The 27,770-nt window shown below is 40.9% G+C and overlaps 1 protein-coding gene across 1 annotated transcript; it reads right to left on the bottom strand.

Moving 5' to 3' along the window:
• Nucleotides 1-5,999: 5,999 nt before the first annotated feature.
• On the bottom strand, nt 6,000-16,862 carry gtf3a.L (general transcription factor 3A L homeolog). Its single transcript, NM_001087859.1, is given in 9 exon segments — nt 6,000-6,613; nt 7,682-7,735; nt 8,556-8,785; nt 11,667-11,753; nt 11,943-12,016; nt 12,584-12,672; nt 12,866-12,962; nt 14,570-14,670; nt 16,709-16,862. Coding segments are annotated over 9 exon segments (1,035 nt in total). The 5' UTR covers nt 16,829-16,862; the 3' UTR covers nt 6,000-6,430.
• Nucleotides 16,863-27,770: the final 10,908 nt, after the last annotated feature.

Here is a 27,770-nt window from a genome sequence, read left to right on the forward strand (position 1 = left end):
GCAGAGAAGAAACGAATGGCATCTTCCAGTGAAGCCTCCCTTGTGCTCTTGTTAAGATGTTAACTAAATTTAACCCCTTGTGACCTTGAGGTTGCCCCTACCCTTTTCACGAGTGTGTTTGCTAAAGACATCTCACTCTGTGATTGGCAAAGTGTTCTCTGACCACACAAAAGCTTATCTTCTACTTTGGTTGGAACAGACAGTCGGGTCAGCACCTGTGCCTACAAGCAGGTGACGGGGAGATCTTTCCCTATTCTACATGTGCCTCGGATAGTTTCTTTCCTCTGAGTCTCCAAGGGTGGTTCATGGCAATCAAGGAAGGCCTAGGCTCTGCTTTTCTTTGTGCCAACAGACATTTAAGAAATGAAGCCATTGCTGTTCAGTTAACTGTAAAATCAGTAGAATTACTGTTGCCAAAAAAATGGGGTATAGCAAAAGAAGAGCATTCCGTTCATCTCAAATAAGGTCATAGATATGTCCCGGGTGGTTGGATAAAGCAGCTTTCCAGCTGAGCTTGGCAACAGGCAGTGTCTGAAATATAAAGACAAATGTCCTTCCTGCTGCAGAGACCAAGCTGGGAGTTACCTGGGTAAAACATAACTTTGCACACCGGGAAGTGCTAACTTTTATTGTATTAACAGCAATGGCCATTCTAATAGTGAGCTTGTTGCTTTCTGGAAACTGCTCCCTGCTAGAGGGCAAATCTGTCACCAAATGCACCACGAGGCTTGAATGCACATTGCTGTTAGCCTGGAAAACAATTCATTCATATTACATAGGAGTAAATTGCTTACCCTCATTTCTAAAGGTGTCCCTGACTGTTGAACCTCAAAGCAGTGGTTTGGTGGGATTCCAATCCAATACTTTTCTTATTGCAAATTGCATCTGCAAACAGACACGCCGAGTCCGCTAAATCATATCTGCAAGAGATGCAACACCACCAGCTCAACAGCTTAGATTTATAAAACCAGCAGAAGACAAAGAAGATCATAAAATATGAACCAAACATATCCTCAGCTGAAACAAGAGCAACAAGTCAATATCAAGACATGGAATAACAAATCATACACCGCTAGTATTTAATGCTACTATAGCACTTTAAAATGGGCCAACTAGAACCAGCACATTGCCTATATCTATAACTACTGGGAAACAGGAGACAAAGAGCTTGAGCCACACAAGGAATGGACAATAGTTAGTGAACAACAAGGTTGCTGACAATTACTTAATTATGCAGGCCAGGTCCGGACTGGCAATCTGTGGGTTCTGGCAAATGCCAGAAGCTGCTGTAAGATGCCATAGACAGTCACTATTTATTGAGCTGCTGGGGCCTATTTAGGCCTCTGTGTACTTGGAATGACAGGGCCTATTTTGACTCCCAAGTCCAGACCTGGATAGAGCATTGACATAAGGGCTAGCCCTAGTAACTACAAAGCAACAACTAGCTATCCCCCTTCTGCCCCATTTACCAACCAACTATTATTCCATATAGACTGGATAGAAGCAACAGAGGAGAAGGAAATATTCTTCAACATATGTACTATTTTCATTTTAGATATTTCTTTCCATATCAGACACAACAGCACATTTTGTCACACAGCAAAGAATTATATGAAAAGTCTCGGTGTAAATAACCAACTCTTATTGACCCCTCATGAAGACAACTAAGTATCCACCCCTAGAATTCTCCATGCAATGCTAATAGTGATATATCGGACAACGTGGTTGGTAATCAACGGCTGAGCTGGTGGTGAAAGAGCCGGCTTATAGTATAGTGGGACAAACTGTGTTTGGCCAATGTAGATAGTTTGTCTAATAAGTTTGTTTTCACATGTTTAATAATGGTATTATATTTCCATTGCTTTGCTACCAATATAAAGTCTTGCAAAATATAAAGCTCCGTACTAATCATGCTGTTTGACAAACCAATAAAACGTACAATTGTTCAGGACACATGTATAAAAAGAGAATACAGTGGAACACAGTTTTTACATACCCAGAAGTTATGGTTTTCTGGAAACAACACTGATTATTTTCAGGCCAGCATATGTAAGCAGAAAACATTCCTACATTTTATGGTTTCCTGGAATTTACATTTGTTTCTAGCAGCCCCCCACCCTACCGTAGGTAACTGCACCTGTCCCACCCATAACCTACAAGATAGACTGCTCAATGTACATTTCACTTTAGTAAGAAAGTTTAAAAGTTAGAGCCATATGAAGAGGATCTCGGCTTGTGGAGAAATACAGGCCAAGAATCCACTCCTCTGCTGCTGCTCTCCAGACCTGTACCTGAATAGGTTGCCTTAGCTTGGGTGCATAGATGGATACTGGAGCTGAAAAATGAGATATTGCATTTCACGCAGAAATCTACTGCATCTGCTTGCAACTGAGCCGAGGGAATGCATTCAGGTGCAGGCATAATTGAGAGCCTTAGTAGTGTTGTCAACCTGCACCCAACCCTAACCTGGTCTAACAACACTTGCACCCAACCCTAACACGGTCTGGCAACGCCTGCACCCGACCGTAACTCAGTTTGGCAACACCTGCACTTGACCCTAACCTGGTCTGACAACACCTGCACTCGACCTTAACCCGGTCTGGCAACACTTGCACGCGACCCTAACCCGATGTGACAACACCTGCACCCGAACCTAACATGGTCTAGCAACACCTGCACCCAACCCTAACCCGGTCTGACAACACCTGCACCCGTCCCTAACCCGGTCTGACAACACCTGCACCCGGCCCTAACCCGGTCTGACAACACCTGCACCCGACATTAAACTGGTCTGACAACACCTGCAACCGACCCTAACTCCCCTGTTTAGATTCCAGTGTCCACCCTGACCCAATGTGATGTCACACAAGGGCACATGTACATAACAATGTGCACAACGAGGCGGAAGTGGGGCAGTAGAAGGTTGCGGGTGGGATGAACAGAGGCTAAAGTTCAGCCCAAACCCACCCACAGTTCTAGAAATTGCGCAGAAGTCAGCCAAACCCGCCCAACCCCAACCAGCCTGAGTGTTTTTGAAGTGTAGGAGAAAGCTGGAGAACCCAGATGAACCCCACACAAGCACAGGGAAAACATACAAACTGCATGTAGATATTGAATCTATTCAATAGCATTGCAGGGCAGCAATGGGAACCACTGCACCATCAGGTCCCACCCAGAAATGCAGTCTTATAACACTCCCAGCTTGGCTCACTGGCCATTTACTGTGCTGATATAAAGACAAGGCCAAGATAAATAGGTCTGCTATACAAATCTACAATCTGACTGTAAACTGTGTATTTGTTTTATTATGATTATATTTGATTAGGTTTTATTTTCTTCATAGTCATGTTACAATAAAAAGTACCTTTCATTTAATGACATGTAGGACCTACAAGGCTGAAGGCCTCTATTAAGCTTTTACTTACTTGAGCCAGTCCAAGAAATATATTTCCATTACAGGCATGCTTCCTAAAATGTACTAAGATGGCATATGGATGGAAAGGTAGCCATTGCAATCAAAAGGAAAACTATATCCCTACAATTAATACTTAAGCAACAGATGTGGCTCATGTGAAATGTATGGTTTGTTTGTGTGCACGTGAATCCTAGGATCCCAGGAGGTAGTTCTACTAAAAAAATATATTATTAAAATGATTTATTTACACGAAGCAGGGTTTTACAGATGAGCTGTTTTATGCATTATATTTTCATAGAAAACTGCAGTTCCCGAGAGCTGTGAAACAATCACGTTCAGCTAAGTAGAAGACCACAGAAGTGACCCTGCAGCTACGCAAGTTAACGGTTCATCTATTAGAGAATGTCTTTCTTACAATTATTTCTCACCTTCAGCACCTTTCAAAAGTAAAAGGGGGTTACCGTTTAATTGTTGTTTCTCGCTCTTTGGGCACTATTCTAGCCATTTCTACTCAAATTACAACTGGAAGAGGCAGGTATTGACTGGGATAAGAAAAGGGCAGTAGCTGCACTGTCGCCATAATAATCCATTGTTTTCACATGCAGCATAAGTGGGCTGATGCCCTTTATGATGGGCAGCCATCGGGGGGGACAGGGGGGAGAGTTGTAGGGAGCCCCCGAGGGTAAGGGGGGCCCGGCCACGCCACTTGATTAGCCGGGCCCCCCATCTTTCTGAGAGCTGCTGACTTCGGGAAGGCATGGATGTTTAAGGGGCCCTGGCCACCAATTTTCTCATAATGTGGGTGGGCCCTGGCCACCAATTTTTTTTCTCATGTGGAGTCCTAGCCACCAATATTTTTTATTAGGAGGGCCCTAGCCACAAATGTTTTTTTATGGGGGCCCTGACCATCAATATCTTCTTATTTTTAATTAACATGTGGGAACCCTAGCCACCAATATTTTTTTGTTTCTTACTGTGTGGAGGTGGACCTGTGGGGTGGGCACGCCTGTAGGTGGGGCTTGCGGTGGGTGCAGCGCAGGAATTTGTCGTATGGGGCCCTGCCATATCTGATGGCGGTCCTGATGATGGGCAAGATATTGCCTAACGGCAGACACACGTTCATCAGCTAGAATGTAAATCGCTGGCGGGATGGCACTCTGGTTGGTTTTCCGAAGTCGCCTGAAGTTTCTTTGTGAGGCAATTTCAGAAAACGAAGCGCACCAATTGCCATCCTGCCAGAAATTTTACATTCTAGCCGGCAGGAGGCAGTTCGGGGAGATTAGTCAGGATGAGATTTGTCACTGGGCGACTAATTTCCCTGAATCTGAGCTGGTGCCTCTGCCCTAAGACAATCCAATTAAAGATACGTTTGTTAGGTTACCACAAAAAGCAGAAAGTGAGAGGATTGCCGAGATACCCTCAAACCAAGGTTTCTCCTGGAGCTGCACTTTTACCATAATGCCGACAATGGTACTCTGGAAGGCAGCTTGCAGTTGGTCTGTTCTAGTGACGTGTGGGTTGACCTAAAAGCCACAGGGGGAGGCTTGGGTTGAAGTCTAGTTACCCATTGGGGGTTTGGTGTAGATTATACCAGGAAAGTACACTTCTTCTCTGTTCTAAAGATTCCATGTCTTAGAGCAAGAGGTGTGTAGAAGTAGCACATGGAACAGGAAGATAGGGGAGCCAGTTGGTGAGAGTGTACTAGTGGCAAGATTTGTTGAATTCAGCTGAATTTCACCAGTCCTGCACCCCACAAGTCTGGTTGGAGGTTTTACTTACTGGGTTAATAGCCTGCCTCACCACACATGGGTGTGGTGGGTGGATATTTCTGCATGTTCTGTAACGTGTATGGCTCGGCTAAGTGCATTTATTGCTCACATGGAAAGATTCCTGTGCCGGGAGGCGACTTGTGCAGTGTAGGGCCGCGTGACGAATCGGCAGTTTGGACTGAGCCGACTCCGCTACACTGCAGCATTTAAGGCGGGGGCTACATTTTATGCTCACCTTTTAGATATGGTTCATTATCAACCATAAGGTCAGTCCAGGTCCATCCAGCAAGTCAGGGGGCTATTTAGAGTGAATGACTTGTCATTATGACTAGCTTTCAGACTAAGTAGAAAGTTAGAATATTCAATAAGTCATTGGGGACTGAACCGTTACATAGAAAGTAAAACTAAAATATCTTAAAGCAGCAGTTACAGGGGCTGTTTACCTTTAAATTAACTTTAATTATGATTCAGATGAGCCAATTTTGTTTTTTTATGGCTTTCCAGTTGGTATTCAGCAACAATCTGGTTGCTAGGGACTTATTTACCTTAGCAACCAGGCAGTGGTTTTAGGGAGAGATGGAAATATGAATAGTAACAGGCGTGCATATAAACACAAGCAACAAGAGTAACAATAACATCCTCAGAGAGCAGTTTTTTTTGGAGCCAGGGTCAGGCAAGCAAAACCCACAAATTCTTCTCAACTGTCAGGCAAACCTAAAGCCATGTGAAGTGGCAGACAAACTTCAGGGTTATACACACACGGCTAGCAGAGAACAGGCTTGGATTTAGAGAAAAGCAATGGGGGGGGAAAAAAAAAAAAAAAAACCAGGTCAGTCAACCTCCCCAAAAAAAGCCCCACCAACAGGGTGCAAGCAGTACATTTGTGTTTACAGTAGAGTGATAACAATTTTGCACATTCCCTTAGTGATTCTTTTGAAAATGAATACAGAGTCTTACTAAATGAATGTATTGTAAATAAACAGACCAGTGGCTGCTGCACCTCACTTTTAATAGCAAACATGGGGTAGAAGAGGTATGTAGCCATTAACACTGTGCCTTTACCTGTAGGCATGGCCAATACTGCAGTTCATAAAACAAATCATGCGTCTAGAACAGATTCCTTTTGTTATAGCCGAAAAAAAATGAATTAAAGCTGTAAAAAAAGAAAAAACCCACACTAAATATGGGTTAACCATCCTGAGGCAATTTTAACAAATAAAAAAATAAATTTAAATGTTTTCTTATATTATTGTATAGTTAATTTATCTAGAACCAATGAGCCATTTGTTTCAGTGCCAGAGGGCTTATTTTTCACAAGTGAATCAGTCTTTTCTGTTCCCGAAACGGATGCATTTTTTTCTTTGCTCTTGGGGGGTATGTATCCAGTGAGGCGAGAGGCCAGGCTTCTCTTTGGGCGAGGGCATTTCTCCTGTTAATTACAATTGGAAGCCAGTAAAGATAAAACACTTTGAGTTCATTAGGTTTCTTATTACAGGAGCAGTACTGTGTATTTACCCCCAATAAAAATAAATTAAGGTATTGACCACCATTTTCCATTAATGTTTCATAGATTACGTATAGGCAAAAAATATAGGTTATGGTGATTCCAAATGGATTTAAGTCACCAGGTGTACATGTATGGGACCTGTTATCCAGAATGCTCAGGACCTAGCGTTTAACTGATAAGTGGTCTTTCCATAATTTGGATCTCCATAACTTAAATCGTTTGACACATTAAGCCCAATAGGATTTTTTTGCCTCCAATAAGGATTATTTCTATCCAAGTTATTGTCAAGTACGAGATCCAGATAGCTCTGAATTAAAGGAAGGTAGTCTCCCAAAAACTCATTTTAATCAAATTCTAATTTAAAAAAAAATTCCAATTTAAGATTTTATTAAATCCATATTAGCGACCAAACCTACTGGGTTTATTTAATGTTTAAATGCTTTAGCAAACTTAAGGTATGGAGATCTGAATTATAGAAAGAGTCCTTATACAAAATACCCCAGGTCCCAAGCATTCTGGATAACAGATCCCATACATGTAAATTAGTGATGAGAGTAGAGAAAATAAACTTGACCCGAACCAGATTAACCCACCCTGTAGTGATGTCATGAAAAAAAAGTTCTCTTTTCTTTACATTGGATTAAAATGAATCTATAGCAGATGGACTTACTATAATAATTTTTAGGAATGCACGAATCCAGTATTCGGTCTTTCAGCAAGATTTGGCTGAATCCTTCTGCCTGGCTGAACCTGAAACCTAATTTGCATATGCAAATTAGGGAGGGAAATTGCGTGACTGTCACAAAACAAGTTCTCCTTCTCACCTCTTGCATATGCAAATTAGGAATCGGCGGTTTTGGAGTTTTATAACCGGATTTATCTATCCAGAAAGTGTTCAGATATGCACTACAAGTCTAGCACATTCATCTCACCTATAGAATACACCATGCACATTTAATACAAGCACAGTAATCAATTTAAAGCACGCACCTTCAGCTTCCTCTTCTCTGGATCATGTACAACTGAATGTCTTTCTAGGCTTTTCTACAAAAAAAAGAAAGTGCTTATGATTAATTTAAAAAAAAACGCAAACTAGTTTTCAAGTAGCTTTCCCCATTAAATTAGATTTGAGTGTAACATTAACAGTAAGCCAATGGTACAAAGAACATTAATTATGGTTAAAAGTGAAGAGAAAGCGCTCAAGTATTAGCATGCAGTTTTTTGTAGTTTGTGCAGAAAAGCAAAGGTAACATAAGGGCAAGGAGCCAACATATCACTTAGATAGGACCATAAATGATAGTGTGCATTAATTAGCTCCGATTATTGTATCTACACCTGAAACTATTGAAATTGTTATTTCCCCATGAATTAAAGGTTATTTTATTTGCTAATGTAATAAAAGTATTCAGTCTTTCTACTCTTTGCATTGCTAGTTTCTACTACCAAAAATTTTAACGGATGCCAGTAATTTAACAGACTTGCATTGTGGGAATGTTCCACTATAGCAAACATTTCCGTTGAACATTTGAAAATAAAATAAAGAGTAGCTCCCACTTTTAAGATTTGCCATTATTTTTGTGTAGACAAAAAAAAAAAAATATATAAAATACCAGACCACAGAAATACTCTTCTGTAAACAGTGGGTTGGGGTGCTCATGCCCCAGACCTTCAGCAAGCACAAGGCTATGATAAAGTTCCCTTGGGAGGCATGTTTAAAAGTTGTGATTATATAAAATACATTTTTTTGCGCCTAGGGGGTTGAATTCTCCTTTAACATTCCTTCCTGTAATTGGGGAATTTTTGAATAACTGATCCTATGCCTGTATTCATTTTACCAACTAGGTATCATAAAACAAATACTCACTTTCATTGCAAAGCATTTCCCGCAGCCAGCATGCTCACAAACAAAAGGTCTCTGTTCCTCATGAAATGATTGTATATGGCTTCTAAGATTGAATGCAGTGGTATAGGAGCGGTCACAGCCATCTCGAGGGCAGAGATACACAGTTCGCTCTTTTTCGTGAGTTTTCTGATGATCCCTCAAGTAATCTTTGTGCCTGAATTTTCGATTACACACATCACATACTGCTAGGTCTGAAAAGCAGGGTTGAAGTAATGTTCAATGATTTGTATGAAGGACATCGTATAGTAGTTCAAACTATTTTTAGTTGCTTAAGTTTAATATTCTTGCTAAACAGTATCAAGTTTAAGGGTTAGTCCACACAAGGAGATTCGGGGAGAGTTAGTCGCCTCTTCTTTTGGGAGACAATCTCCCCAAACTGCCTTAGTGTGTCTTCCCATCCGCTATAATGAAAAAGTCGCCTGTGCTAAAGCACACGCGGCGTTTTGTTTTCTGATGTCGCCTCACGAGGAAACTTCAGAAAACTAAGCGCCGCTTGTGCTTTAGCGCAGACAACTTCTCATTATAGTGGATGGGAAGATACGCAAAGGCAATTTGGGGAGATTGTTGCCCAGAAGAGGCGATTAGTCACCAGGCAACTAAATCTCCCCAAATCTCCTCGTGTGGACTTAAGGTCCCCATAGACGCGACGATTCTTCTTGCCGAACGACCGATTTTAGGGAAGTCTGACCAATCCTTCGAAATTATCGTGCGGTTAGTGGTATTCGAACGATCGTACATCTTACGATTTTTCGGCCGACATCTGTCGGGAAATTGATCGGCCAGGTCAAAAAATCTTTGTCGGCCCCAGTGCAATCTCTCTATGTTTGCAGGGCCAAGCAGGCAGCTCCCCTTTGTTTTCCTGCCAAATTGGTCTTTTTAGTGGATGGTAAATTCGTACGATCGTTCTGAGAAGATATTGGTCTCACGATCAGGATCTGATCTTTTAAAAATCTCAATATCTATGGCCAGCTTAAGCCTAGCAAACAGGAGACAATACAGATCAAAGCCAAATGATATCTGGTCTGACCATACACAAATGCAATGGTCTAAGGGAGCAGAATTTTTGTTTACACATCATTCAGAACGAGGACAGAATAAAACAGAGGGCATAAGACATTAGCCATTTTATTCTGAACAGTGTTTAACCTTAATCTCAGGGGACCAAATAAGCCAGTGAAAATCACCTTACAAAAAATTAGACATGTGCCCTATTATAATGAAATGCTGCAGAAGAAACTTCACCTTAAAAATGGACCATAGTATCCAATGAAAAACTGCACACATTTATGGGTCCTGATCCACAGGTGAATGGGGTTGTTTGCCTTTACAGCATACTAAAAGTTTGTTTTAGCTATTTAGTTATATAGCTATATAGTTTGATGAAATTGCAGACTGGAGAGCTGCTACATAACTCAATCTAGTTGCAAGGATCCAGATTACCCTAGCAACTATGTGCAGAGTTGAATAAGAGACTAGAATATGAATAGGAGAGGCTGGCACAGAAAGAGTAATGAAAAGTAGCAGCAATAAGTTTGTAACTATGGAACATTTGTATTTATATGGGGTCAGTGAGCACCGTTAAAAAAAAAAAAAAAAAAAAAAAAAAAAAGTTAGGTGAACTAAGAAAAGTCAATTCAAGAAAAGTCTTAGAATTATCCATTCTGTAACATACTAAAATGTAGCCGCCCCTTTTAAGGAACCCTGTTCCCGAAAACATGTCAAAGATATTGCTTGTCATTATCAAGTCAATACCCACTGTCTATGAAAGCACTACTACTGAAAAGCATATTCCAGGGAAAAAAACAAAAAACCTTTATTTCAAGTTTGCAGTTTGGATTCTCATTGATGGACCCAGTATAGGAGGTCTTTGCATAAATCCAAAAAGCCTTTCATTTAGCTAGAAAACCTAATGTGGTCAGATATCCCATAATATGAAATAGCAGGAAGGTTAGATTAAACGGGTAGTTCACCTTCCAACATGGTTTTCAGATAATTCACTAGAAATAGAAAGTAACTGGAAAAAGTCTGCCATTTGTGACCATTTTCTCAAATATTGAAGTCTAACTTTTCACCTTTCTAAAGCTGCTGGGGGGGGGGGGGATTGCAGACTCTCTAAACTGTTCTAAATTGATACATTTAGTAGACTACACTTCTTATCGTTGTCCCTGCCGAGCAGAATCTCTGGGTTTCATTACAAGCAGCTGTTAGAATTGATAAAATCGTTGCCAATACTCCAGAGATGCTGCTGAGAAATGTATCAAGGGACAGAGTTAAGGTAGAATTTTCAAATTCAATTTGGTCAAAATTCACAAATTCAAGTTGGGAATAATCCAAACTCTAGTTTGAGATTCATCATATCTGGACCATGGGAACAACTCTAATTCAACTATTTGCCACCTAAAACCTACAGAGTTCATGTAAAAGTCAATGGCAGAGGTCCAGTGACCCATTTGAAGAATTAATAGCCTTCCTGACATTCTATTGGAGAAAATCTAGTTTTTGGCTCGTTAATCATTTGCGTTTTAAACATTAAGGGGCTTATTTATCCGTTGAATTTTTCTCAATATTTTCTGCTACAAACTCCGATCAAATCCAGTTTTTTTGCGCTTATTTATCATTACATTTTCTCGAAAATTTGCTTTGTGGGGAAAAATATGATTTTCACAAATTTTCGGACTTTCATCCGATTCACGTTTTTTCACCCGAAAACTTCAGGGGGGACTGCTCGAAACCCTCGACAGGTCTGAGATGCCGGATTTTCAGATTCAGACTTTTCCCATCCTCAGTTTAATAAATGTAAAAGTATCCCATACTTTAATGGCAAAGAAAATATTGAGAGATATGAAAAAAAGGTTATTTTCTGGTGTCCGTATCTAGCTGAAGAGTAGGGATTGATGAACGCAGAAAGCATCGTTGAGTGAAAAGCTTCTGACAAGTGCATTTAGTTGTGTGAGCTGTGGGCATAATCAGCAGAGATGATTAGGAAGAATTGGCAAGCATTAATGTGGCATATATCTAGCTATGCCAAGAAAAGCCTGCTTTCCAAGCACAACGGCTGACCTCTTTACTCACCCTGATGGCATTCTGCCACGTGTTTCAAGTATAATGTCCAAGTCTTTCCCACAAATGAGCAAGAATCATCCTTTTTGCAGGGATAGCCTAAGACATAAAAGGTTCAAATCACAATCCATGTTACATTTGTCAATGCAAACAAGTACTCCTTGATCAGTATAATAAAGTTGTTTGTATAAACCCATAGGCTGCTTAACCAAAGACAAATAACACTGCCCTGGAATCAAACTACAGATATGACTAATGCTGCTTTAGAAATACACATAACCATGGTACCTGCATGGACTTTTTCATGACGTTTTAAACGGGAAGGCAAAGAAAACCGCTTGTCACAGCCTTCATGAGGACATCTATGTGCAAAAGAACATTTTGAAGTTGTGAGATGCAGAAATGCAGAGATTGTAAACTCTTCATGTCATGGGCTTTATATCTACCGGTATGTGATCAGTTATCCAGAAAGCCCGAATTACAGAGAGGCCGTCTCCCATAGACTCCATTTTATCCAAATGTTTAAAAATTATTTCCCATTTGTCTAGTAACAGTTCCTTGTACTTTATCCCAACTAAGATATAATTAATCCTTATTGGAAGCAAAACTCTTGGTTTAGTTAATGTTTAGATGATTTTCTAGTAGGTATAAAGATCCAAACTACAGAAAGATCTGTTAAAAGGAAAATCCCAGGTCCATGCATTCTGGATAACAGGCCCCATACCTGTACTAGTTATTAAAACACCCAACAGTTATACAAGTTAGACAATAGAAATACATTAAGGGTAGCCCCGTTTGTGTATGTTTGTTGCATTTGGGTCACATGCCCCTGAATTCTGAGCAGGGAACGATCCCAAATCCAGTAGCAGAAATTCCAAGAATTCACCTTGTTTTTGACATATTACCAGGTAACAGTAGAAGGTTCTTACTCGTATGGCAGCTGCTGTGTGTGACTGAACTGATGAACCTTTAATTGATTGTGTTTCTTGAATGCTTTGCCACAGTTCTCAAAATGGCACTAAAAACAAAGATACATTGCCAAGTATCAGTAGGCTAAAGGCTAGTTACAGTGATTTTACTAGATAACAGCAACACAAAACAATCCATAAATTTGCATAGTACACACAGCTAGCAACATCAATGAACCATCACTATATATACAGAATCAGCCATGAATATATCCCAATACAAGCAACAGTGTGTAACATTACCACATAGACGCAGATCTTGATGTTATGGAATCTGTTAAAGTGCTTCTTCATGTTTGCCTTTGTAGTAAATCTCAAGTCACATCCATCCGAGTCACATCTGAGAGGAAAAAAAAAAATATATATATGTTGCCAAGAAGCTGCAAAGGCAAGAAAAGGTTTACTTGGGTGCCATATTTATTGCTATACTGGGGTATTCTATCAGACATTTGTCCCACTGACAGATTTAGCAGGAAACCAGCATGTCTTGTCTGAACATTATCTCAGAAATAAAATGTACATTAGCCTTTGGAGAAATGCAAAATAAGTTCATGACATTCATGATTTAAAGGGGTTGTTCACCTTTAAGTGAACTTTTTAGTATGATTTAGAGAGATATTCTTAGGCAATTTGTTCATTTTGTTTGTGTTGAATTATTTTGCTTTTTATCCAGCAGCTCTCCAGTTTGCAACCCCAGCAATCTGGGGGCTATTACAGTAACATACTATGGTTTGCTTGACTTTTGTTAGCATTTAGCTTTAATAAGCCACCTGCCCCAATCCCCTCTGGCATGTGTGTTCTACAGCAGAGCACAGAAAGGTAAAAATAAATGATAGACATCTGTCGACTTTGCATTTAACAAGTAAATGTATGTTTCATCCTCCATACAAATTCAACTTAAAGGGGTTGAGTTAACTTAGTATGACGTAGAGAGTGATTCTGAAACCATTTGGAATTGGTTCTCATTTTTTTTTCATTATCTAAGGTTTGAGTTATTTAGCTTTTTATTCAAAAACTCTTCAATTTGCATTATAAACAATTTGGTAGCTAGGGTCCAAATGATCCTAGCAACCATGCATTGATTTGAATAAGAGACTGGAATATGAATAGGAGAGGACCTTAATTGAAAGATAAGCAATAAAAAGTAGTAATTAGTCTGTAGCCTTAGAGCATTTTGTTTTTTTAGATGGGGTTAGTGACACCCCATCTGAAAGCTAGAAAGAGTCAGAAGAAATGCAAATTATAAAACTCAAAAATAATGAAAACCGATTGAAAAGTTGCTTAGAATTGGCCATTATATTACATACTAAAAGTTTACTTAAGGTGAGCCACCCCATTAATAACAAACCTACAGGCCCTATCTCGTACTTAACCCAGGGACTGTCAAAAACTATAAAGAAAATGAAGGCCAATTGAAAAGTTGCTTAGAATTAGACATTCTAGAACTTACTAAAAGTTAACTTAAAGGCAACCACCCCTTTAATCAGTCTCACAAACACAACCATGAATAGAGAAGATTAAGACCAGGCCCAGAAAGGCAAAGTGTGGATTCTGGCTAAGGGGGGGACTGTTATAAGATGCCATAGTCAGTCACTATTTAGTAGGTAGGGGGCAGTTTGGGCCTCTGTGTACTTTAAATGTCAGTGACTATTTTAAATCCCAATCCAGACTTTATTCCACTTTATGAGGTCTAAAAGCCAGTGTAAATTTTGCATAATCAGAGACAGATAGATGTGAGCCTAGATCTGTGCAATGTAGCAGCCCATGCACCAACATATTCCAAACAGTGCCTTCATAATGAAGTTATTAGCAATGTGTGAGGAGGGCCAAGCACATAGACCTACAGGTAAAGAAGAAGACATATGGTTCTCTTACACCAGTCCTTTACGTCGGAGCTACTCCCATGCAAACACAAGCCCAAGATACATAAATTCATTGAATACCCACGTGAAGTTTTTCTCGCCAGTATGAGTGAGTGAGTGGCGGGTTAAGTGATGAAGCGAGGTAAAGCCTTTCTCACATCCTTCTTCCTTACATGGAAATGGTTTCTAAAAAGGGAGAGAAAAACAAAAAGGTAAATAAAATATTAAGTATGGGTATGGCACCCGTTATACAGAATGCTAGGGACCTGGGGTTTTCAGGATAATGGATATTTCTGTAATACAGGTGGCCATACTGGCAAATTAAAGCTGCCGATATCTGTCCTTTAGACCAATTCGACAGCTTATGTGCCTATGGGGGCTCCCAATGGGTCCTCGTGATTGATACCAGGCCAAAAATTGGCCAGATATTGATCAAGTTTGATTTTTTTTTTACGATCCAGGACTACATTGGCTTGTTGATGCGGCCCGTCGGCACCCATTTGTAGCACTAATGCAAAATTAATGTTTTTCATATAGTTAACAAAATATAATGTATAAAGGCTGGAGGAATGTCTAACATAATAAGCAGAACACTACCTGCTTGGCTTCTCTCTAACCGCTTGTTTAGTCAGGGACTTGAGGGGGGCCATATGCAGGGCTGCCTTCAAGGGGATACAGGGAAAAAAAAGTCATCCAGGGCCCAGTGTGCTTTGACTCTTAAAGGACCTAAATAGATAGGCTGTGTTCTAATATAGTTGGCCTAAAATGTAATATATAAAGGCTGGAGTGACTGGATGCCTAACAGAACAGAACACTACTTCCTGCTTTTCAGCTCTCCAACTCTCAGTCAGTGACTAAGGACAGACATGGAGATTTAGTCACTTCTTCGGGAGGCTAATCCTAATCCCCCCCCCCTGAACTACCTTCCCGCCCACTAGAATCTAAATCACCAGCAGGATGGTACTGAGCGCTTCATTTTCTGAAGTCACCCAAAGTTGCCTCACGAGGAAGCTTCGGGCGACTTCGGAAAACGAAGCATTCAGAGTGCCATCCAGCTAGCAATTTAGATTATAGTGGGCGGGAAAGCAGTTCGGGGAGATTAGCCTCCCGAAGAAGATGCGATTTGTCAACCAGCGACTAAATCTCCACGTCTGTCCTTAGGAGGGCCACGTGGTAGAGAACTGTTCAGTGAGTTTGCAATTGATCCTCAGCATTCAGCTCAGATTCAAAAACATCAGTTATGACCCACGTGCCCCCCCTCAAGTCTCTGATTGGTTACTGCCTGGTAACCAATCAGTGGAAACCAAGAGAGCTGAAAAGCAGGAAGTAGTGTTCTGGCTATTATGTTAGACATCCAGTCACCCCAGCCTTTATACATTACATATTTGGCTAACTATATTAGAAACATTTTTTATTTTGCACAGTCTATTTACCCAGTTTTTTATTTTTATACTGAACAATTACTTTAAGAAGGGGCCTCTAGCGTTAGCGCCCCCCCCCATTGGAGCAATTGAGCCCTGCGGCAGCAGATATAGCCAGATGCTTTAACCTACTCCACCTGCATTCACTTGAGTGAGGAAACTAGTGAGGAGCAGGCCCCTCTAAAGATTTATTTATTTTTTATTTATACTGACCCCATAAAAAATGCTTTGTAAGGCTACACTTGTATTGCTATTTATACTTTTTTTATTACTCCTCTTTCTATTCAGGCATCTCCTATTCACAATCCAAGCTCTTACTAAAAGCAGTGCATGGTTGCTAGGGTCATTGGATTATAGCAACCAGCAAACTGGAGAGCTGCTGAAAAAAAGCCAACAAAAAAAAAACAACAAATAAAAAAAAATCAACTGCGAGTTGTCTCAAGAATAACAATCTATATTACAGAGGAAGATAAAGGTGAAACGCGACTTTAACAAGAATCAAAGGGGGGAGAGCAGGGAATAAAGGAGAGTCTGATTACACCTGTAAATTTGGGTTAGTGGGTAAATGTGGCAATTACTTCCCATTGAGGAGGAAGAGACGGGAGAGCAGGGAGGCGGGAGAATAACACATAGCGGTGCTGTCAGTGAATAGACAAGACCAGACATGTCCGTGCTCTCCTCATTAACCCGGGCACAGACACGAGCAATTAGAAAGCCCCGCACCCTCCACAGACAGACACTCTCCCTGACAGACACAGTTGAGCAGCACAAGGCGGGTCCCAGTTGTAGGCAGCAGCCCTCACCTCTCCTGTGTGTTTGCACAGATGCGCCTGCAGTTTCCAGTTCTTGTTATAAGCAGCGCCGCAGTCGGCGAAAGAGCAGATGTACCGCTTATACACCACCGGCAGCGCCTTCTCTCCCATCTCTCCTTCAGCAACTGAACAGCCCTCGGCTTCCTCCGAACTTGTAGAAGCCACTGTAGCCGCCATGTCTGCCTGTTTATATAGCTCTAGGACAAACCATTATCGCACATGCATCGGGAAGTTTTGCGATGTCTGAAAGGATTGGCAATCAGTCCTTTCCTGTGTCCCTTGCAGCTTTAGCCTTCAGTAATTGCGCTCGCAAACTTAAAAAAAAGGATGTTAAAATCCTGTGTTTTATGTCAGTGATGTGTTATTTCACAAGTTGGGTGTTTCTGGACACTCCCCTCGTTCTTAGTGGTTGAGTCCTAGTGGAGCACGTGATAATACACGAAGCCGAGGAAACGCTGTGCAGCAGCTGCTGGTGTTGGAGAAACTGTAACTGTTGTGAATGTGATGGATGCAATGGTCCACACAGGAGTGCGATAACAGCATCCAATTACAGCACACAGTAAGGCCCTTTCTCAATAGATCTTTTATGAATTAAAGGAGTGGTTTGTTTTTAACTTAGCATTTAGTATATTATAGAAGGGCCAATTCTAAGAAACTTTTCCATTGGTTTCATCATTTTTATGAATTTCCATTATTTACCTTCCTCTTTTGACAGTTTCCAGTTTTTAAATGGGGGTCACTAATTATTTAGTCCTCTCCTATCATAGTCCAGACTCTTTTTCAGCTCAATGCATGGTTGCTAGGGTAATTTGTAACCTAGCAACCACATTTCTGAAATTGCAAACTTGTAAAAATACAGCCCTGCTCATTGTCTCCAAAAAAGTCCATTACTGAGTTTACTCTAACCTCACAAATAAATGATCAGTTGGCCCACCAAATGCATGAATGATGCCAACATATATCCTTTATGCACTTTTGGGGCTGTTGTGTCTGCGCTGCGTTCAGCCCCATTCACTTTTGATGGCGGAGCTTCCTGTTTGAAGCAACTTCTGGCTTAATGTAGATAAAGCAGTTGCGGTCAGGGTCGGGTAGCAGGTCCAAGTGGGTTTACAGACCTTCAAATCTTGGACAGCGTTTCCAGGGTTGCTTTAGTAAACGGGGCATCTGTCCAGGGCCCACATATTTGGGGGCCCATTGTGCTACAATATTTTTGCCGCTGCCATCACTCCCTCCATTGCCACCACCATTTCTTTCTTCCTCACCTAGGGTTGCCACACAGCTGGTAAATCACTGGTTTAGCTAGTAAATCACCAGCTAGGGCCGGTGCCGATACTACAAATTAACCAGCAATATAATCGCTTTAAATTCTTAATTCCCCCTCTTTCTTAAATATTCTTCCTGTGCTTCTCACTTTTTAGCACTTTCATTGCTAGTAGCCATACTCCATCACCACTCTGCCCTTACTCTGTCCATAATCTGCCCCTGATCCACCAATACTCCCCATACTCCATTCCCACTCTGCCCATACTCCATCCATGATCCACCCATATTCTGTCCCTGTGTCATCACCACTGGCCTCCTTGGAACCCTATCCATACCCTAGCTGCAATGTTCAAGAAAATTCAAGATGACCATATAGTGTCTGGGATTAATGGAGTACTCATTGGCCATTTCTACAATAATTATAATGACACAGTCATACCTGTCAACCCCCCCCCCCCATTTTCCTGAAAGTGACTAGATTTTGCAATTTTTTTGGGTCAAAACTCTCAAATTTGAATAGTGAATTATCCAAACTCAATTCAAGTTTTAATTCAAGATTTATCATACCCTGGTCCTTTAAGAATTCAAATTCGATTATTCGCCGAATTACTATTTAAGTCAATGGGAGAGGCAGTGGTGTAACTAGGGTAGTTTTGGAGAGTTTTCGGTTGTTTACATTTGTTAGAGTTTCAAATTTATAGGAGTTTAGGGTAGTTAAAAAAACTTACATGAATTTGAAATTCGACCCTTGATAAATGTGCCTTTCCATGTCTTGATCAAACCAGATGGGAGACAACACTAGGATGCAGATTTATTAAGGATCGAGTTTTTTTTCCATCAAAAATATGAGTTTTCGAGGTTATCTTTTTTTTGGTTTAAAAAACTCAAATTTTTCAAGTTCTTTTAGAAAAAAACTCAAGTTTTTTAAAAATGTATATACCCCGACCCTGGAAATTGCTAAACCTGTTGAGGCCATGTAGGAGTCAATGGAGGTCCCTTGTACCATTTGAAGATGTTGATAGCCTTCATGATGTTCCAGGTTTTTTTTCGGTGGGTTTAACTCAAAAACTCTAAGCAAATTTTCAATTGGTCGGAGCTCACGGGCGCCATCTTCTTCTCATCGGTAATCTTCGCGAAGTGAGCGGCATATCGGCGCATGAGCAGTTGGGCAATCTTCCGGTTTGCAACAACTGCGCATGCACCGAAAGAGACATATATTGCCAAATGGGAGGAAGAAAACACAAAGATTACAGAAGGGAAGTAGATGTCGCCCGTGAGCTCCGCTGCGATCACTCAGCATGTGTGGTCGCTATTTCTAGAGGGGACAAAATTCAGGGGTAAGACTCTGCAGTGGGAGGCAGGGAGGGGGGCCAGCTCACTAAATAGTGACTTTCTATGGCACCTTACAGCAGCCCCTCTGGCATTTGCCAGAACCCACAGATTGCCAGTCCGGGCCTGGCTGGCAGTAAACTTCTTCGTTTAACTTTCTTTGTTTAACATTTTCATATAATCCAGCCTTCAATCCTGCGGTATGAGAAAAAAAATGGGCCACTACATGTAGAAGGTTGCACGTCACCCATTAAAGCGAATGAAAATACTTCATTTAATATTTCTTTTCATTCAATTTCTTAATTTTTTTACACCTGCCAGCAATCTGGAGCAATTACCCATTCATGCCAGTGGTTCAAATAATGCAAACAATAAATGTAAGGACTGTACTACATGGGACGATTTAAATGCATTCTAACGCGAGGCGACGAAACGCTGGCATCAAGTCGGATGCTCAGAAAATAAGGTAAGGTATAGAAAGGTTGGGTGTTGCTGTAGCATGCATCCAACACGACTGTCGGATGCTGACGATGTATGCTGCGTCTGCATCCAACAGTCGTGTCGTGTTGTGTCGGATGCACGCTGCGGCAACACCCGGCATTTCTATACCTTACCTTATTTTCAGCGCATCCGACTTGACTCCAGCATACAGAAGGCATGTAAATCGCCCATATAGTTCTAAGGGTAGAACTCGACGGTGTGGCTCGAGCTGCACGCTGTGTGTTCATCCGACAGTCGGATAAATGTAGTTCTTACCTGCGATTTCTCCTTCACTTCCTGTATCTTCAGGACATCCAACATCGTGTTCTCCCCTAAATGGTATATACTCATTGTACTGCAGAATTTTTAAATACCTGTTAAAAATATCAAAGCAATTCGACTATATTTGACTTTTTTTCAGAGCAGCACATTTAATCACAAATTTTCACTTTTGTATAGTCAGTATAGTGAGACTGATAGTATTGGAAAATGATTGACATGTAGTGTTGCCAGTGGCACGACTGACCTGTACAGGGAAGGGGCTTGGTGATGATGTATGGGCGGGGCTAGAAAGAGGAGAAGTTGTGACATAGCTGGGCCAGATTGGGTGAAGATTGGGTGAGTAGGCAGTGAGTTAGGGAGCTAATGGGGGTTAGAACAGGACTGCATACCAAGTACATTGCAAATATGCTTATTTTTAGGTGAAGAAGCAGTAGAGGCAATTTGTTTTCCTTCACATCCCCTTTAACAAAATATTGTTTTGGGCTGATTTATTTAAAGTTTTTCCAACAACCTTTCTAGTCCCGCCCATCGGGGTTCACTTTCTGCTGCCTGCTTTCCCAGGTGTAGGCCCGTACTGGCAATTTATGGGCTCTGGCAATTGAAAGACGGACAAAAAGATTTGCCCCGCGGAGCACAGCAAAAATTTTTGACCAAGCCCATTTTTGTTGCCACACCCCCTGATTACAATGTTCATTTTACAAAATTTGGCAGGTTATGAAAGTTTGAACACATTTCTAGAGTTTTTATGTGTTATTACAGTTTTGCTAATGAAGGTGAATTGCCCTTTTAACTGCAAGTCACAGTTTCCCCAAGAGACCTGCTTATCTTAAATTATTACAATAGTTTTTTGCTTATCTTGATTGCTACAAAAGTACCGATATGCACCTGCCACAAATTCTGGGCTCTCTGCCAAAAGCCAATTAAGTTTTAGAAATAAATAATATATATTTTTCTGGCTGTTCAGTGCAGGAGATCAAAGAGAAAGTCCAGACATTTCAGTAACAATCTGGGTCTGCGGATTGAGCTGTCAAAAGCGGACTGTCCTCCGAAAAACGGGACAGTTGGGAGGTATGGGACTGTAGTGTGTCCCCTAAGTTGCGGATGCAAGACTAGCTGTGTCTAGGGAGTGTATTTTATTTAATTTTTAGTCTAGTAATCTATTTACTGTATATAGGCCCCCAAGGGCCATCCTATGCACAGGCCCTCAAGTTCCCATATAACGCCCTGGGTTAGAAGGATAGTGTGGCAATTAAATTGGCCTCCAGCCCTGCTGCCCTGCTACCTGGAAATATAGGGGAATGAGGTCTTATTAAGGGCTGTGTGTATAGTGTGGTGTCGGAAGGTGGCCTCTGCTGGGGACCAAAGTTATATAAATTGGTTTTGTTGCCCTTTAATTTTCACAGTTGGCACAATCCAAAACTGAATAGCAGGCGTGGTTAAGGCTGCAATTAAATAAATCATCTTTAAAATAATGGTAACTGCCTGTACTATAGAAAGACGTCTATTATAGAATGTTCTTGCAGCAGAATTTATTATGGTAATAACTGCTATTTAATAAACTGTAATGGCTCTTTTTTGCCTTCATTTGTACCTAAGGAGAAAATTCACCTTCATCTTTGTGCTCAGGCAGAATGGATTGCCTCTATTACAATGGTGCCCAGGTAGCAGGCGAGACAGATGCAATTATACAACTAGGCAAAGATCCCAGACCATTTTTTCAGATTTTCTGTCAAATCCGTCATTAATCTTGCTATTCAATTTAACTCAAGTTCCCCTAAATCACCCCTATGTCCAAATCGCCAATACAGACAGAAGATTAGATGTAATAGCAATGAAATTACTCATTTAGTAACGTTGCCAAGCTCTTTATTGAGTCGAGTAGAGTAAACTGTATAGACCCACATTTTATGTTCAGCTATCCAGGCAAATTTCAAACTTTAATGTGACTTTTTCCACGGCGCAAATTTTTGCTGAAAAAATTTGCAGATGCCGAAATGTGGAACTTAGCTGTGAATCCATGGCTGCCAAAAAATTTGCTTATCACTATTTCTGAGTACTCTGGGCAGCCATCAAAGGATTTCAGCACACAGATTCCAGAGGGATAGGAGACAACTTGAGCTGCAGAAGATCTCTTATTATAAAGAAATGGTACTGATTTGGTAACTTAAGTACATTGCAAATATGCTTATTTTTAGGCAAAGAAGCAGTAGATGCAATTTGTTTGCCTTTACATCCCGTTTAAAAAAAATATTGTTTTGGGCTGATTTATTTAAAGTTTTTCCTAAAACCTTTCTAGTCCCACCCATCTGTTTCACTTCCTGCTGCCTGATGGACCATATATAGCTAAACATAAGGCTAACACATTTATGTATCATACAGGGTTAACACTGTTGGACTATTTGCAGTGTGTGCAAATACTTGGTTCTGACTTGGTCACAGTAACCTTCAGTTAGATACTTCTCCTGGTACATATCATTGATAAGCTTTTGTAGCAACATGAATGTTTAAAGACAAAACATTCTGTGCTTCAAGGACGGTCCTGGTGCATATCACTGATAAGCCACATTAATTATGTTTTCTCCACGTAGTCTATTTTTTCCATAATACGATGTATTTTTCGTCATTATAATGATGCTTTTCTCATCATCACAATGGAATGTCTTTGTCCTATACCTTATAAATTCTCTTACCGAATCTTAAATAAACTGAGTTTGTTTCTGACTTACCTACTTGTTGGTCTGTTTCATACAAACTCCCAGATCTGCGTGCCTGGAGAGACAATCACAGATGATCTACCAGTGACGGTTCAAAGCGAGTGCACTCGTAGCTACAAGTTCTAAATAGGACGGTTCCAGTTATTGCCCTTTCAGTTGGTGTCAGAAGTGGGATCGGCTGGAAATAGCATTTGGAGCGGTAAGTAGAATGTCTGTCTGAAAAGACGATTTTTTCCTTGCCCTCCACTATTTCCAAAAACCGTTTCCCCGCCTGAGGGGTGTATAACAAAGTTGTAGCTTAAATGGTCTCAAGGTAGAGACGGTTCGGTTAGCCCTAGGACTTAAGAGTAAGCCAGGGGTGGTCTCAAGGTAGAGACGGTTCAGTTAGCCCTAGGACTTAAGAGTAAGCCAGGGGTTGCTGGAGATCATTCTTTTCTGACTGTGTTGTCTCTCCATGCATTAATGTACCATTAAAGGTATAAATTCTACCTCACTCAACTTATTCTCTTTCCTCTTTTATCTATTCATTTCAACACTATAGAATTGTTGTATGTGTTTTTGTCTTACTACAATTTTTGAAAGGTATTTCACGTATTTCTGTTGTTTATCATTTGTTTTATTACTTTATGTAAAGTGATCGCTATATTAAGGAATACCTCTGTCAGTTGATAAGGTTTTGCTGGGACCCTCGATCCCGAGACAGCCCGTCAATTGTCTTGATTTATTGCTATCACTTTACTTGTTATGTAATGTGCTGCTAAATCTATTAACCCTAAAAATTGTGCACAATAAATGTGAGGATATTAAGAAACATTCGCAGAGCTGCTGAGGGTATTGTTGGGACCTTCAGTTTTTTGCTTTATCCTTACTATTTATTGCATTTAAATTCAATTGAGTGTTATTCTTGCATTAAGGCATTAGACCTCGTAACACAATTGTCAGGTATTGATGAGACCTTGTTCTCGTACAGCCTTATATTGTGTTCCTGATTTACAAGTACACTCAACAGCGACCTCTTGCTCTGGTGTTGGAAAATGGGTTCTAAGATTTCCAAAACATTACCAAAACCCTTGCCACATAAAACATGTAAACAGTATGTATATCGCTGTAGCCCACAAGAAGGATTTTTTGTTGACCCTTGGAAAGATAGTATTGCAGGTTGGAGAGAAGATATAGGTTTAGATGACCCTTTTTTCCCGAAGTCCCAATAGATTGCAAAACATTTTGTCCCATGCACCCGATCCCAGAAAGAACCCAGACGCATGTCTTAATTATTTAAAAAGGATGTGCCAAGGACAGAATATTACAGGTCACCGTAATTTACAATGGCAACCTAATTATAATTAAAGACAGGGCAAAGGCACCAGAAGAGGAATATGTAAAAATCTTGTTGTCTCTTTCTGTTATATGTGTATATGTGCAGCCCCACTTAGTTTGGTATTGTAAACATAAGCTCCACCAAATTTAGGACTGGATGTGATCCAAAAGATCAACACGTGTGACTGTGACCCTAGCAATGAAACTTCTAAAGCCGGCACGCAAGCCCCTTGATGCTTGTAAAAGAGGTTTCCTTGAGAGGAGTTAAAAAGTTGCACGGGGGGGGGGTCTTGAATATCACAAGCTCCAGACCACGGACTTCAACTGCACGAAATTAAGTATGCGCATGCATCTTTGTGTTTTATGTTTTGCTTTATATATCTAATCATAGAGTTTTAAGCATTGAATGATATTTTATTGTACAGTTCAGATATTTGATTAGGTTTGAAACAGCCCTTTTAACTCCTACTTTTTCCTCTTTGTCTATGGAATTGAACGTTTAGAGTTAATGCGGGTGGGCTCAAGACACTGACATCACCCATCCATAATGGGGGTCCTGGGAATTAACGAGGCGGAAGTGGCCACACAAGGTAGATATGCCTTGTTCTGTCTCTTTTCTTCTCCGGTTCCTAAGAACAGGGTGGTGCTGTGCAAAAAGCCTGACCCAAGGAGACCATTTGAGGTATAGCCCCACCAGCTTAGGCTAGAATAAGAGAATAATGAGAACAGTGAGTGAGAGAAGGAATCAGGAAAGTGAAGTAGAATGTCAAGAGAGTTGATATACAAAAAGGTCAGGCGAGTGATATAGACGAAAATTAAGTAAGTGATATGGACGATTGTCAGCCAAGGGACATACAAAGAGTTCGGGAAAGTGATATAGCAGAGGGTCAAGTAAGTGACATAGTAAATAGTCAAGATAGTGCCCTAGAAAGTCAGGAAAGTGCCTCAGAATCAAAGGAAGCTAGAAAGCAAAGAGAGGAACAAGAAAAGTTGATAGCAGAAGGGTTAAGTTAGATAATAGAGAACAGTGAAAAAGAAAAAAAAAAATTGACACCAAAAAGACAAACAGCTCAGAGATAAGTTCTCTGAAAGTTATAGCTCAGATACAGACGAGCAGGCTGTCCCCAGCCCCACAGCTAAGCTCTACCCCGCCCGTACAATACAAAGTAGAGAAAAAGGGGGGCGACGGGGGACGCTGCAGAAGTGCGTCTAACTAAAAACACACAGATCTTAGAAGGATTTTTCAAGATGTTCCACAGCCCCATACTAATCCACACAAATTTGTGTGTCAATGGTGCTCATAAGCCTAATTAGACCAATATATTATTTGTACTCAAAGCGTGTGGTCTAGGGGATTACCAAATGTTAGACAAAATGTATTGAGATACTAACCCTGTGGACCCAGCCCAAGTCGGAGTCTGTTTCCATGCTCTGAAAAGTACAGTAAGCACCAATTTTTTTCTTTCAGAAGCTTCTTGGGACATAGTTTTCAAATTTAACCAAGATGCCAAAGAGTCTGCTGTCCAGTATGCTATTACCTTTGTGGTAGGACTACTAAATGATCCTCAAAGTAACCTCAGCATACATAGTCTTGCCTGGAAGCATAAGAAGTTAGAAAAGATAATTGCCATTGCCACAAGTTGAGAACTCCTGTCTTAAGCCCCAGCAGGTGTTACTCGTTCAGCAACAGTCTAACAACTTCCAGGATAATTCCCAAAACTCCAGAAACAATAACTAACAGACAGCAGAACAGGTCAGATAACCGTGACAAAAAGACAGTTGTTTGTGTTAATTGTAATAATCAAGGGCATTATGCATATAAGTGCATATCCCCAAAGAAAGTCCTTTCCCTGCAGGAGATGCAGCCCCTTCACATTCCAATGCATCCCTCATAAATCCTGCTTGAAGGTGCGACGCAGCCCCGGTACCAGTATTTCCAAACACTTCTAATCACCATCCAGACCTCCTAATTGAAGTGTTTATTAATTAAAAGACCCTAACTTTGTTTACTGAATACTGGTGCTGCCCGCTCAGTTTTAAAGACTCACTCAAACCTGCCATTATCTGGTAATGTAGTCACGGCAGTGTGAGTTGGAGGAAATCCTATCCCTATGGCAGAAACAAGCCCATCGCAAGTGTCCATTGGTCCTGTATCCACAAAAGCTGCCTTTCTTTTAAGTGCCTCCATCCCTGACAGTTTCATAGGTAGGAACATCCTTTCTAAACCAGTGTGCACCATATACTGTAATCCGGATGCAGTATTTGTGCCTGTCCTGCCTCCATAAGTGTCTGAGATGACCAATGCACTAGATACTACTAATCTTCTGTCACTAAAGGAAATTTCTGAGGAGGAAGATTCTGTACCTCCTAAATTACAATGTGTTTTAAGTGATTTGTGGGCTTTTTAACCAACAGATGTTGGGTTCATGTCATCCATCCCACCAGTGTCCATACAAGTAGACCCAAAGGGCCCCCCCCGCCCAAAATCTCACAGTACCCACTGTCCAGGGCAAAGGTATAGGGGATTTGCCCCGTAATTCAAGGGTTACTTGATAAGGGAGTGTTAAACCATAGGATTAGCCCTGTAAATATGCCCATCTTGCCAATTAAAAAGCCCGGCAAGAATGAGTGGCGTTTTGTTAAGGATCTCAGAGCAGTTAACGAAGTTGTTATTGCAGCCCATCCGGTAGGGCCAAATCCGCTACCAAAACAGGTTGCAGTCATTAACTACTAAGCCCACACTGCGTCCTCTGACCCTGTAGCACAAGATAATGCCTATGCTGATGTAGCTGCAAAGCAAGCAGCATTGTGTTATAAAATGTTTAAAGCATGTGTTGTAAAAGAACCAACTCAGTCTGTTCCCTCTAGTGCTGTTTTATCAGCCCTTCAGGACCAAATGGAACCTGAAGAGAAGGAACATTGGCTTAAAGCCAGATGTACACAAACTCCAGAAGGTGATTTTTTTTTTTGGCATTTAGGTGATTGCCCTGTTGCACCCCGTGCTCTGTTACCATATTTGATTGCTGCCTCGCATGCTCTCACCCATATTTTAAAAAATTAAAAAAAAAAAAAAAAGGGGGGGAGGTGTGATGCAGTGTCAGGAATGAGATTTGCCCTCAGCTTCTCATCTTTCACAGCCAAATATGTAAAATCATGTGCCCCTTTTCAGATAATGCAGATAGATTACATACAGTTATCTAAATGTTGTACTTATGAATATGTACTTGTGTGTGGTGACCAATTCTCTGAGTGACCATAAGCAAAAAACTGACTAAGTAAAAATGTGCAGAAGCCGGACTTGCGTGGCCGGATGCCCTTGATATAGTGCTTATATCTGTCTGGCACTCTCCCCACATGAATTATTGTTTGAAACAACAACACACATGGCTCAGTACCTTTTCCTCCTGCTGACTTCCTTTACATGAACTATTGATGAATGACTGTTATTCAGTTATATAAAGAACTGACCAAATTGCGTTCTCGAGTTTATTCTTCCCTACCAGATCCAGCAGATGCCCCAGCATTGCATGTTCTCATTCCAGAAGATTGGATCCTAGTAAAGAGATACGTTGCTAAAGTTCTTCAACCGCACTGGGGAGGACCATTCCAAGTACTCCTCACCACAGAAAACAGCTGTAAAGGTTGAAAGGAAAGCGAATTGGATCCAT

Source organism: Xenopus laevis, chromosome 2L, assembly GCF_017654675.1.
Source record: "Xenopus laevis strain J_2021 chromosome 2L, Xenopus_laevis_v10.1, whole genome shotgun sequence".
Lineage (NCBI taxonomy): Eukaryota > Metazoa > Chordata > Amphibia > Anura > Pipidae > Xenopus > Xenopus laevis.